A 14,254-nucleotide genomic window follows, 5' to 3' on the forward strand; every position below is an offset into this window, starting at 1 on the left:
CCGCCCCATCTCAGAGTGTTCCTTTTATGCTATTCTCTCCTCCTACTCTTGGTAGATATCTTATTTCTGCCTTAATTAATAAAAAAAAACCCTCCAACTATAGATCGAATTACGAATCAAACATAAATGACTCTTTTCTTTAGCATAAATTAATAAAGGCGTCATTAAGCAAAAGCAAATTCTCAGAGGAAACCTAAATGGTTGTGACAGGAAACGGAGCCCAATGGCTTAAAACCAGCATGCAAAATACATTGGCAAGCGCTATCTTGAAAGGCTGATTAAAGAAGTAATTGAAGATGGGGACTTGGAGTTTGAAAAACGAGATCCTCTATCAAGACAGGCAGATATAGCAGTCCTGGATGACCTGGTTCCTCATAGCCTCCATTCCCTTTTGAGGTTATCTTCAGACGGACAGATTGAAATCTCTCGGGTTCTTGTTTCAAGCTCCCCCCCCCCCACTCCTGGCTTAGATGCAGCAGAGATCTGTGCTTTGGCAGGGCAGCAATTAAAATGGGAATTGGTTCAAAGCTTGGATCCAAGTTAGATCAACGCTTTTCAGCATAGTAACCAAGGTTATAATGGCAAAAATGCACAGGAAACTGTATCTGATTATAATTTCTGTTATATGTAGCTTTCCCGCCTTTTGAAGGAGCTCAGGACTAGATTTAGGGGAAGCCCGGATCTCGATCTGAATCAGGCCAGTTTTGAATTGGGGGCACCCGCACATGGGCTGAGACAGACCCAGATCACCATAGACCAGGCTGCCCAGAGTTATCCAGGTTGTCAGGGGATGCGAAGGCTGGAGGGCCCAGCATGATGCTCCTCCACAAGCACAGTCCCTGCAGGGAAGGCACTTATAAGCAGCACCCTGCAGGACTGAATCCCCTGCTCACCAGCTGATGGGAGATTTCAAACCTGTGGTCTGCTAGGAAAGGGGAAGAAACCCTACAGGACTGAACCCACCTACTCTCTTCAGTATGTGTGTGTGTAGGGTGGGGGGAGGATGTACAACATACATAAGGTTGCAGTCAATAATTTCATTCATTCATTCATTCAACTATGCCACCCATCTGTCTGGGTCGCCCCAGCCACTCTGGGTGGCGCCTTAACAAAATAAAACATCAAACGCAGTAAAATGTCAAAACATTAAAAACTTCCCAGTACAGGGCTGCCTTCAGATGTCTACAGAAGGTCGAGTTGTTTACTTCCTTGACATCCGATGGGAGGGAATTCTACAGGATGGGCGTCATTACTGAGAAGGCCTCTGCCTGGTGCATTGTAGCTTCACTTCCCACAGTGAGGGAACTGCCAGAAGGCCCTCAGAGCTGGACCTCAGTGTCCGGGCTGAATGATGGGGATGGAGACGCTCCTTCAGGTATACAGGACCAAGGCTGTTTAGGGCTCTAAAGGTCAGCACCGACACTTTGAATTGTGTACTAGAAGCCAATGTAGATCTTTGTTAGTCCCATAAAGTGAAACGTTTTATATGTAGTTATTGAGATACCTTAAGCCTGTTGTGTTAATAATTCACCCTTTGCATCTGTTTTGTATGATTTATTTTTAATCTGTATTTTTGAGAAAGGTTAATAAAGGGAATGAGGGGTGGGGGAGACGACTTAAAATAAAAGCCTGCTTTATTACCGATGTGTTTGCTGCCCTGGGCTCCTTTGGGAGGGAGGGTGGGATATACTTTGAAATAACAACAATAATAAATGAACTGGCTTGGTTGTGCCTACAGAATCTATTGATGCTTACCTTTCTAAATGGAATGGAAATCCAGGAACAAAACAACTCTGATGGGGGGCGGAATCTCACATAGATAAATATCGCACCAGCTCAGAATGTTCCACTGGCAGGCAGGAAACCCCCCCTTTTTTCAGGGTTTATCCAGGAAAGTCCACAGCAACAGCCTGCTGTGATTCTCTGCTGCTATTTCAGAGCAGTGGGGTAACCGATGGCGCTGAGCAGATCTGGCCCTCCATATTCTACCTTCTGTAGAATGAAATTGATTTCTCTCTCGTTGCCAGTGAGAAGTGAGAACACTTTGCCTCCCTCCCTGCAGGGCCCAAACCAGCAATCTGCTAAGCCTGCGCTGAGGTAACGAGCGGCAGATGTAAAAAGGTAGCTGCGTGAGGGGAAAACGAGCACAGTGCCAAGGTAGTTCCTGCAGACTTGATGGGGGGGGGGAGAGTCAGGGCAGTGTTCTGAGAGAAGAGCATAATAAATAATAATAATAATAATAATAATAATAATAATAATAATTTATTATTTGTATCCCGCCCATCTGGCTGGGTTTCCCCAGCCACTCTGGGCAGCTTCCAACAAAGATTAAAAATACATTAGAATGTCACACATTAAAAACTTCCCTGAACAGGGCTGCCTTCAGATGTCTTCTGAATGTCAGGTAGTTGTTTATCTCTTTGACATCGGATGGGAGGACGTTCCACAGGGCGGGTGCCACTACCGAGAAGGCCCTCTGTCTGGTTCCCTGTAGCTTTGCTTCTCGCAATGAGGGAACCGCCAGAAGGCCCTCGGCCTTCACATGCTCAGAGACCAACATTGTGCGTTTGTCTAGATGCATCCATCCATACTCCATCCATTTTGATGTGGCAGTCATCAGAAGCTTGCAGGGGGGGAGGATGAGGACCATTTTCTTCCCAGACCGAGGTCCACATTTCCATCTGGGAAACCTTCTGGGGGCCACATGCCAGTGGAAGGCAGGGTCACAGGCAAAAGCAGGTGAAGCAACAAATGTAATTTTTAAAAATTTACCTTTCGCAGTAGGCTTGTTTCTATGATTCTACCCTCCCTCTAAGCAGCCAAGAGGCACGGCAAGCCTGCTAGCAGCACCTGAGCGCAACACCGCTCTCTCTACATGTGATTCCCACATATTCAGAGGCATGCTGCCTCCAACAATTGAGGGAAAACATAGTCTTTCATAGTCTTGTCATGCACAACTTTGTCTAATCCGTTTTCAATGCGTCCATGTTTGTGGCTATCACTGCCTCGTGTGGGAGCGAGTTTGAAAGATGAACTATGCACTGCATGGAAAACTGTTTTCTTCCGCCTTGGCCTGAATTTTTCACATTCCGCTTCACTGGGTGGCCCCGAATTCTAGTTACTACGATGGAGGGGAGAAAAATATCTATCTATCCGCTTCCTCTACAGCATGCATAATCTTAGACGCCGCTGTCGTGCCTCTATTACTAAAGTGAAAAGACCTAACTGTTGCAACCTTCCCTCATAGAGGAAAGGACCACGGGCCTATTGATGACAAATAACAATCACACCGCACCTGACACCAGCTGTTTACCACACCAGGATGACTATGGTGGTTCGATTTAAATAGTGGCAATTTAAGCCATCCATTTCAAAACCACCAATATAAGTCAAGGGTTTCACTGAAGTTTTCCTCGTAGAAATTCATGTTTCCCGAATAAAAGGATACATTTCGCCTGGTTGCTATGATGATTAAAAGCATTGTTTTGCAACTAAACTGGGCCTCAAGGACAACCTGGGGGCATAATCTGAAACCACTGACCATACAGCCCAGGTGGCTTTTGCAGTGCAGAACTACATCTGCTGTGAGATAAGAGACTGATGTCTGTTTGGCTCTCTCTCTCTCTCTCTCTGCAGCATTCAAGGGTACTAAGTGAGATCGCTTATTTGAAGGCTAAAGCTATAAATTCTGTCCACTGTAGAGGCATTTCAAAGGCAAAAGCTCAATTCAGGCAACAACCTAAACCATGGTTTAATTACTTCAAACAACAACAACAACAACAACAACAACAACTAATAATAATAATAATAATAATAATAATAATAATAATAATAATATATTATTTATACCACGCCCATCTGGCTGGGTTTCCCCAGCCACTCTGGGCGGCTCCCAACTGAATCTTAAAAACACAATGCAGCATTAAACATTAAAAACTTTGGGCTGTTTCCCATGCTGCCATTGGACAACATACTTCTTTCCTCTTTTGCCCCCTTAAAATTTGCTCCGGGGGTTCAGGAGATACTTTGGCACTTCTGCCTGATTTGGGGGTCCACAGGGAGAGGAAAGGAAGGGTAAGTCCTGTTGCAGAAGCAGAACGCTACTTGATCAGAGCTGGATCCAACCCCTAGTCTCTGGATCTCTCCATCATCCACCCCATGCTGGCATGTGGCCCTTAACAGACTGTCCATGAGCTAAAGTGGCCCTTGACACAAAAAAGAGGTTCTCAGCCCCTGATCTTAGGGTTTCCATGTTGTCAGATCCACATCCAATGCACATTTAAAGCACATGACACCCCCTTCAAGAATCCTGGGAACCAGAGTTTCCCCACATAGAGCTACTGTTCCCAGCACTCTTAACAAACTACAGTTCTCAGGATTCTTTGAGGGAAGTCGTGAGCTTTATGTGTTAGATATGATTTAAACACACGGCTTGGTTTTGCTCTAAAAAGCACCTGAGTCAAAACAACAAAGGGGACTGGCTTCTTCAACAGATTTCCTCCACCCTGCTCGTAAAACTACAATGAAGTTGACATTTTCATTTGGTAACGCAAGCTTATCGTCATGGCTTAACTTGGTGAAATTAAAAAAGTGCCAGATTTTCAATTCATAAATATTTATGATAAGGACACCATTTTATCTTTAATTAGCCCAACTGTTAAGGACACTTCTGAAGTGAGAAATTGAATTCAGCGCTTAACACCAGATGCAGCTTCTGGGACTCAAGTTTTAGCTCGATGGCTTACAATGAACGGAATACCGAAATCAAATCAAAACAAACAAGCAAGCGCACATGTTGCTCACATGGAACTGCTAAAACAGAGTAACACCAAACAAATCTTAAGGGGGTGGGGCGGAATGGAAAAGAAAGTTTCCAAATGTGAATGAAAGAATAAAAAGGCTGATGTAATACACAATGGTTTCTGGATTAGAAAGGAAGAGGTATCGTCTTCTGAGTTATGTAGTACAGTGGTACCTTGGTTTACGAACTTAATCCGTTCTGGAAGTCTGTTCTTAAACCAAAGCGTTCTTAAACCAAGGCGTGCTTTCCCATAGCAGCGGGGGACTCAATTTACAAATGGAACACACTCAAGAGCAAGCAGAACATGTTCCGCTTCCAAGGCAAAGTTCACAAACCAAAACACCTACTTCTGGGTTTGCAGTGTTCTTAACTCAAGTTGTTCTTAAACTAAGCTGTTCTTAAACCAAGGTATCACTGTATTTCAGGAAGGGAATGACAATGCAATGGAAAGAAGCAACACTGGATTATTGATTTGTTCAGCTATAAATTGGCTCTCCTATTGGCTTGGGTCCTACCCAATATATCCAATTGGTCAATGCGTTCAGTGGGACGGCCTCTTGCAGGTACCATCTATCAGAAGGTCTGATCTGCACTATGGAGGAATCTGGGTCTCTACCATGGTGACACCTAACCTTTGGAACTCACTGCTGCTGCATATTAGACTGGCTCTGTTGTCTTTTTGGACACCTGCTGAACATCTACCTCTTTCAACCGGCCTTTCAAAGTAGAGATCATTCCCAGTTTGCACCTGTATCAGAACTGTTTTTCTTAGAGGTTTAAGATATTTTATCGCTTGTGCGTTTGCTACCCTGGGCTCCTTTGGATGGAAGGCTGGGATCAAACATTTGACCAACCAACCAACCAACAAATAATACTCTAAAACAGACTTATAATAAAGGCTAATGATGCAGCAGAGGAAGGCACAAATGAAAAACGGCTTCTTTCCCCACACACTGGATCAAACAGTGGTGAGGAACCATTTTATTTCATAAAATCTATATACTGCTTGATTGCAAAAAAGAATAAAACAATGACACTATTAGTAAAAAACAAACAAAAAACCAACACGTTCAAAAAATTAAAACCGGCAATAAACTAAAAACACATCAACTTTCTAGATATCTGATTAGGCTTGCCTAAACAAAAACGTTTTTAGCAGGCCTCGGGGGAAAAAGCAATGAAGTTGCCTGTCTGGTATCAATAGGAAGGGAGTTTCAAAGTTGTGGAGGGCCTTTGTACAGTAGTTTCTACACAAACTCACCCCAATGTCCTCCATTTAAGGAAGTGTAATCAGAGTTCACAAAGGTCCATATAGTAAAAGCTTTGGTTTTCCCAGTAGTGATGTATGGAAGTGAGAGCTGGACCATAAAGAAGGCTGATCGCCGAAGAATTGATGCTTTTGAATTATGGTGCTGGAGGAGACTCTTGAGAGTCCCATGGACTGCAAGAAGATCAAACCTCTCCATTCTGAAGGAAATCAGCCCTGAGTGCTCACTGGAAGGACAGATAGTAAAGCTGAGGTTCCAGTACTTTGGCCACCTCATGAGAAGAGAAGACTCCCTGGAAAAGACCCTGATGTTGGGAAAGATGGAGGGCACAAGGAGAAGGGGACGACAGAGGACGAGATGGTTGGACAGTGTTCTCGAAGCTACCAGCATGAGTTTGACCAAACTGCGGGAGGCAGTGGAAGACAGAAGTGCCTGGCGTGCTCTGGTCCAGGGGGTCACGAAGAGTCGGACACGACTAAACGACTAAACAACAACAACAATCAGAGTTCAAAGACGTACTCCAGCCAGGGAAAATCACTCAAGGACTGAGAATCCTGCCCACAATATTGGAAGGGGCATGGGAGGCCATCATGTCGAACACCCTCGCTCTGTGTAGGATTCTGAGGTGGGGCACCAAAGAACCTAGCCATTCCCTAAAACAATCCTCTCATTTCCGCAGTGACATTAATGTGGGTAGTGCTTTTGTAGAGGAACCACAAGACTGTGTGAGATCCTGCTCTGAGGAGATGACGAGAGACTAGTCATCTTTTAGGAACTAGAATCCTGTTTCTCTCCAAAAAGCAAAATACAGGGACAAGAAACAGAAAATAGTGACTGTTCCTGGTGAACAGAGAAGAGTTGGAACATATAAAGCAAGCAGGTGTTTGTCATCCTAGAAATGTAATAATGAGGGGTTGAACATTTTTCATCATGGACAGGAGTAAGGATCTTGAGCCAAGCAAAACAAAATTATGCTGCCTCCAGCTGGGAATAACTGTTTATTTTGGGGTGTGTGTGTGTGTGTGTAGAGGAAGCATCTGAACAGATCAGCTTACCTGGAAATGACTGTCTTCTAAAGGCATTCTATACGGCAAGAACTTGCAGAAGCAAGTTTATTTATTTATTGCATTTGTATATCTCCTCCCCCTGCCTCGAAAGGAGCTTAAGGTGGCATACACAGTTCTCCCCCCCCTTTTAATCCCCAAAACAACCCTGTGGAGGTAGGTTAGGGTGAGAGGTGGCCCAAGATCACTCAGTGGACTTCATGGTGTTATTTGAATTCTGGCCTCCCAGGTCTTAGTTTGACACTTCAGTTACAGTGGTACCTCAGGTTAAGTACTTAATTCAGTACTTAACCTGAAACTGTTCTTAACCTGAAGCACCACTTTAGCGAATAGGGCCTCCCGCTGCCGCCGCGCCACCAGAGCACGATTTCTGTTCTCATCCTGAAGCAAAGTTCTTAACCTGAAGCACTATTTCTGGGTTAGTGGAGTCTGTAACCTGAAGCGTCTGTAACACGAGGTACCACTGTACTGCAGAACCCTGGCTCTCTTGATCTCTCCAAGGACTCAAGGACTTTTGAATTCAGCACTTGCTACAAGCAACGAGCTTTTCCAAAATTACAATAGGTTCTTATTTTGTGTTCGTGAAGAACAAAGTAAGAGTTCTGCTCTGAAGATCTAGGCCTAACAACATCTTTGTTTGAAATATGTTGAATGGGACTACTTAGCTGTAATATTTTCAATTACTTATTGGTTTTAAAAAGGCATAATTTTGCTTTGTCACTATATGGGCTTTAATGGAGTTGCAGAAATTCAGCGTTGACTAAAAAATAGCTGCTTGTCCAAATACAAGATGCCTTGCCAACCCTTATTAAAATTATTGTTGTAGCAGAGGGTTGTGTTCCACGCCACCCCCCCAATAATTCCAAATGCCCTTGCACTGCAGAGGAGAAGACAGAAAAAAGCAAATAGGAGGGGAAAGAATAATATTTCATTTTTAAAAATAAAATAACCAGTCTAATTTTCTCCAGTTTGGATATGAAAAATTGGAATTAATATTAAGTGATTAGAAGGTTAACCTTCTTAGACTGCAAAAGCCAAACGTGATGATGATGATGATTAATACAAAACATGCAGGAATAGGCTGATTTCATTATTTGTCATCTGACTATCATAATGAAGGATGTGTTCAAATTGATTATTTGTGGTCAAAGTATGAGATGAGAGGGTGGTGGAGGAGAAAGAGAGAGAGAGAGAGAGAGAGAGAGAGAGAGAGAGAAAGAAAGAAAGAAAGAAAGAAAGAAAGAAAGAAAGAAAGAAAGAAAGAGTGTATTATACCTGACTGACAACATCCTGCAAAAAAGGTTCTTCAAGTTGTTTTTTTGAAGGAAACAGAACAGCTCTGTTACTAAGGAAACTGAGCTATGCAGAGCTCACAGTTTCTGAATCAGGGATTATTTCATAGCAAACTTAGTTACGCTATTGTACGGTGAGCTGCCTAGCAGCCCTCTCTCTGTTCGGCTTAATTAATAAGAATACTTAACTGAATGGGAAAGAGATATCCTATTCAGCTAGCTATTTGTTCTGTACCAAGCCGTCCTGTTTACAAATGTATTACATGCATGCAGATGGGGGTCGTATGCAGACCAAGTGAAGCCCCTTTCAGGTGTTTGGAAGAATGCATGTCCGCATTCCGTGTGGAGGGGGTGTTAAGTGGGCGCACACATAAGCCCCACCCCAGTGACCCCAGCAGGCAGTATCATTGGCTCTGGCTCCACCCAGTTATGGGCTCCCTGCCTTCTGCCACACCAGTCACCACTGCCCAAGGGGGTTACAATCAAACTAAGGATAGGTGCATGGAAGATGGCAGAGGAAGGGGAATGGAAATGGAGATAGGGTTTTACCATATTTTTCGCTCTATAAGATGCACCCGACCATAAGACGCACCTAGTTTTTAGGGGAGAAAAACAAGAAATAAGAAGCCTAATGAGCGAAGAGGGAGCGCTCCTCCCTCTTTGCTCAGGAGGCTTTGTGGGGCTATCCCTGAAGCCAGGAGAGCAAGCGGGATTGGTGCACACCGATCCCGCTTGGTCTCCTGGCTTCAGTGAAAGCAAGCCTCCTGGCTTTCCCCCGACCTCCCGCAAGAGCCGCACGCTCTTTAAAGGGAGCGTGGCTCTTTGGGGCTTTTCTGGGAGGTGGGGGAAGGGACAGAGCCGTGCGCTCTGTCCCTTCCACCTCCCACAAAAGCCAGGGATAGCTGCACGAAGCCTCTGCAGGGCAGTGGGACAAAGGCTCCCCTGCAGAGGCTTCGCGCGGCTAAGCCAGAAGCTAGAACAGCCAGGGGGAGAGCTGCGCAGCGCTCCCTCTCACTGTTCTGGCTTCTGGCTCAGCCCACGAAGCCTGCATTCGCTCCATAAGACGCACACACATTTCCCCTTACTTTTTAGGAGGGGAAAAGTGTGTCTTATAGAGCAAAAAATACGGTAAATAATAATAGCAGCTGCAGCTGCAGCAGCAGCAGCAACAACAAACATGTTAGCAGTTTTTCTAACAAAGTAGGGCAGGATGCTGGGGCAGAGTACTGATGTTTATCTGAGCTTCTGTCATTGGTATCACTGCAGCTTACAAGAAGGGTTCTGCTGCAACCAGATTGGTTCTGCTGGTGTGTTTGCACCGATGCTGTTGATGGGAGGTAAGCGCTGCCGCCCCATCAGCTGCAGCTGCATATTGGCCCACCCCCATCTTCCCCCTGCAGACTGAAGTGGTCCTCTAAGCCCAGAACTGGTCTAACCGACTGCCTCGCCGTGGACCAGGCCTCTCTTTGATCTATGAAGGAACCCCGTACCTGCTTTGCGGAACTTCTCCAAGAGCTCGTGCCGAATGGACTTCTCCAGGTTGAAGTAGTCATGGTCTTCATCGGGTTCTCTCAGGAACAGAGGGATGTGCTGGAAGACGACAGCGTGGCGGCACTTTCTCGCTTTGGCCATTGCAAGCTGCTGCTGGAGCCACTCGTCCTGGGCCTGCTTTAACTCCAAGCACTTGGAAGCATCAAAGTACAGCTGAGAGTTCAACACAAGGAAGAAGACCCCTCCGACCCAGAAGCTGAAGTAATCGTCACCCCACTTTTGGCAATAATCTTCAATTGTTTCAGGAGTTGGCGTGTTCCCAAGGTCGTGGTTCCCACTGACGAAGACCAGGGGGATGTCGCTGCTGACACCCTTCAGGGTGTTTTTCAAGTCTTGTATTTGTGCCTCCCGCCAGGGTGTCCCTACAAACCAAAAGGATTAGACGTTATTTCTGCAGGATTTTTACCAGTTCTGGCTCCCTCCTAACCTTTCGACATCTGCCATTCTCATTATGCAAAGAACTTGATTATCAAAAGCCCAAACCCAAAAAAATACCAATTAAAAAATACAATGATCTGGAAAGGTACAATTCAACAAACCGTGAAAAGCTGAGCAAACCATCGGAGCATTTGATCTGCCATTTTTTAAAAAAAGATTATTTTATTTGGCAGGAGTGATTCAGGAAAGGTTCCATAAATATGTAATGGCATTTGCACGAAAACCTGTCGGCCTTCAGTTCATGGGCTGGGACCCACATGCGGGTCATAAGACAGGATCAAAAATCACAATTCAAAGCTAGCTTGCATCTCGAAAGCATTCGAAGACTAACCTGGTTCAGACATAACAACAAGCCACAGTTAGTTGAAAACAAAAATGAAAGCCTCTGAGTTCCTCCTTGCAGATGTGTTGGAGGAAAAGCACACAACACTAAATAACAGGCTTTATATAATGAGAAAACTCAGTATTCTCCCTCTCTTAGAAGAGAGTCTAAGCTGGAGAGGTGTATAGTTTTGCAGTACATCTCTCTATATGTTGGACTCCAAGGCCCATCAACCCCAGCCAGCATGACCAATGGATAGGGATGGTGGAAGGTGGAGTTCAGCCACATCTGAAGGGGACGTAGCACATATTTCTGCAGTCATAGATTGAAGGATAATGCAGGGCAATGTCCTTCGGTAAGGAAGTGGTGGGAGACCACAGGGAAGGAATAGCTGGCATGGACAAGGATGGATACCTTACGGTGTCTGTTGGCTTGCAATGCTGGCTGCAAATCTTCTCAGATCTTCTGAGAACAATCTGCTAGTGATGCTGCTCTAACTAAGCCTAAGTATGCGTAAACCACATGTTAGTCATACTCAGAGCAGACCCACTGAAATTAAATAACATGACTTAGTAGTTATTTAACCGAGTAGAACTCGGTTCAATGCAACCCTTGTTTTTCGCTTTAAGCGCCAGGCAGATTTTTCTTATTTCCTGGGCTTTTAACCCTTAATTTGAAGGCTGGCACTGTGACCTCTTTTAGTGGAGAGGACCTGTAGTCCTGCCCTTTTTTTTTTTGTTATCTGTGTTTTTAGCCTTCCATTTGTTTAGCTTTAAGGCCTTCACTTGTATTGCTGTACTTTAAGGCTTTTATTGTTACTTTCAATAGGCTCTAATGTAAGTTGCTTTGAGTTACTTTGTAAGAAAAGCAACTAACAAATTAAAAAAAGTAACAATGATGATGATGATGGTATCTATTACTGCGTATAGCTTAGTCGGTTAGAGAGTGGTGCTGAAGGAGCGTCTCCACCACCATTGTTCTGCCCGGACACTGAGGTCCAGCGCCAAGGGCCTTCTGGCAGTTCCCTCACTGTAAGAAGCTAAATTACAGGGAACCAGGCAGAGGGCCTTCTCGGTAGTGGCACCTACCCTGTGGAATGCCCTCCCACCAGATGTCAAAGAGAACAACAACTACCAGACCTTTAGAAGACATCTGAAGGCAGCCCTGTTTAGAGAAGCTTTTAATGTTTGATGGACTACTGTATTTTAATATTTTGTTGGAAGCCACCCAGAGTAGCTGGGGAAACCCAGCCAGATGGACGGTGGGGTATTAATAATTTATTATTATTATTATTATTATTATTATTATTATTATTATTATGCGCATGCCCGCATTACAGGGGTTTGGACTAGATGATCCTCAGGGTCCCTTATACAATTCTATAAACTACATCTGCATCCCACCTTTTTTCTCCAAAGAGCGCAAGGTGGTGTACACACTCCTCTCCCTCTCCATGTTAACCTCACAGGTAGGTTAAGTTGAGAGAGAGTGACTGCCCCTAAGTCACTCAGGGGGCTTCGTGGCTCAATGGGGATTTGAACCCTGGTCTCCCACGCCCTAATCCAGCACTGTAACCACTGCGCCAAGTAATAATGCAACTAATAATTTTAAGCCCTGCCTTCATTTCCATTTCCCTTCCTCTGCTGTCTACAGAGCATCTCTTCTTAGACGGCAAACCCCTTGGGGAGTGCTGGCTGGTGCCCATTGGGACTGGTGGGGGAGAAGGCAGGGAGCTGATTAAGAGCCAGAGCCAATGACAGGCAGAACCAGTCACTTCTAAGTCCCTCCTCCTCCTTGCCGAGTTCTACCCGGAGACTAAGGTACTCATAGGCAGTGCCAGTCCCCGGACTTGTTATAATGTAGAAGGTGGGGAGAAGAGGAGCTGGCTGAGGGCAGACTGAGCAGTTCTCCATTTGCCTTAACGAACCAGCCTTTGGGGCAGAAAACTCTCCTCCCCTTCTTTATAAAGTGGCCAGGAACACAGAGGGCCTTTTTAAAAACAAAATCCCCGCCTCCCGCTGAAGAGCCTGCTTCCACACTAGGAGAGGAGCCAGGCCGCCTTCACCCCAGCTTGCTGTGGTCAGCAGAGGCGGCATTGGCAGACTATTCTCTCAAAGTGCTAATCCATTTGCTAATAAATCCAGTGTTTAACTGACCTTGGCCGTGCCTGCTGCAGAGGACGCAAGTATAGAAAGAGGAGCCATTTATAATGCATCAGTTGACAGATCCCTCCTGCAGCTCTGCTAGTCTCTGTGGGGGCAGGTAGGTATCAGCTAGAGTTTTAGCAAAGTGGAACTGGTCCTGAATGGACAAGTACCCTCTCATCTCTGGGGGGAAGAAACCACTGCAAACTTGTTCTAAGAGAGAAGCAAGGCTGTCAAGGAGCCAGCACAGTGCACCCTAGGGGTGGGGAGCCCTTAGCCCTCTCCAGAAACTCTTGGAATGCAGCTTATATCAACCCTGAGCACTAGGCATGCTGGCTGTGGCTGAGAGGAGCTGGAGTTCAACAGCATCTGGAGGGCCTTAGGTCCCTACTCCCTGATGTAGCTGCTGGAGAGGGTCAGACTGAAGTTCAATTCTCTGCATCAGCTGCAATGCTCACTGGGTGATCTCAGGCCAGTCACAATCTTTCAGCCTGATCTGCCTCACCATTAAATGCCACATGTGCAAACCATGCATGCCACTCAACGTTCTCTAGATGCGAGGCGGACTATCAATAAAAACAATATATACTTCAGTTATACCCTCCCTTTTCTGCAAGGAGCTCAAGGCAAGGTACATGGATCCCTGCGTTTTATCCTCACAGCAACCCTGTAAGGCGGATCAGGCAGGGAGATAACTGCTTGCCCAAGTTCACCCAGCTGTGCTTCATATGGCTGAGTAGGAATTCAAAACCAGGTCTCCTTGTTCAAATACTACACGAGGGGGGCTGAGACTTATGGGAGCTACACTGTTTATTTGTTTGTTTGAACTGGGACCCTGAGGTCCAGTGACTGGTGGAAGTTATGGGCTCAGGTGGGTGGCTTCCGGTTAAGAATAAGTACAGTCATACCTCGGGATAGATGCGCTTCAAGTTAAGTATTTTTGCGTTGCGCTCCACGGTGACCCAGAAGTAACGGAGCGTATTACTTCTGGGTTTCGCCGCGCGCGCATGCGCAGAAGGTAAAAATGACGTCACGCACATGCGTGGAAGCGGTGAAACGCAACCTGCACACATGCAGACGCGGGTTGCGTTAGCTTCAGGATGCGAATGGGGCTCTGGAACAGATCCCGTTCACATCCCGAGGTACAACTGTATCTATCTGAGCACATGCTGAGTGCGGAAATTTGTAACCAATACCTGAACAAAGATCACAAGTCCTTTTACACAAAAATCCACTTCTAGTTTTCCCCTAAGCATTCAAAATAGTTTAGGGTGGTGGTGGAGTGGAGAACTTTTTTAGGTGCTGTTGCTTCATAACTGGGACACCTTTGCCAAGAATGAAGGCTATCAATGACTACTAGCCACAATTGTTATG

The 14,254-nt window shown here is 45.4% G+C and overlaps 1 protein-coding gene across 1 annotated transcript in view; it reads right to left on the reverse strand.

Moving 5' to 3' along the window:
- CPPED1 (calcineurin like phosphoesterase domain containing 1) overlaps positions 1-14,254 on the reverse strand; it is a 71,724-nt gene that overhangs the window by 18,648 nt on the left and 38,822 nt on the right. The window contains exon 3 of the mRNA XM_083474534.1: positions 9,916-10,338. Within this exon, the coding sequence (XP_083330660.1) occupies positions 9,916-10,338 (423 nt within the window). The remainder of the gene's footprint in view (positions 1-9,915; positions 10,339-14,254) is intronic.

The sequence above is a fragment of the Podarcis liolepis genome (assembly GCF_965112155.1).
Source record: "Podarcis liolepis genome assembly, chromosome: 14".
Classification (NCBI taxonomy): domain Eukaryota; kingdom Metazoa; phylum Chordata; class Lepidosauria; order Squamata; family Lacertidae; genus Podarcis; species Podarcis liolepis.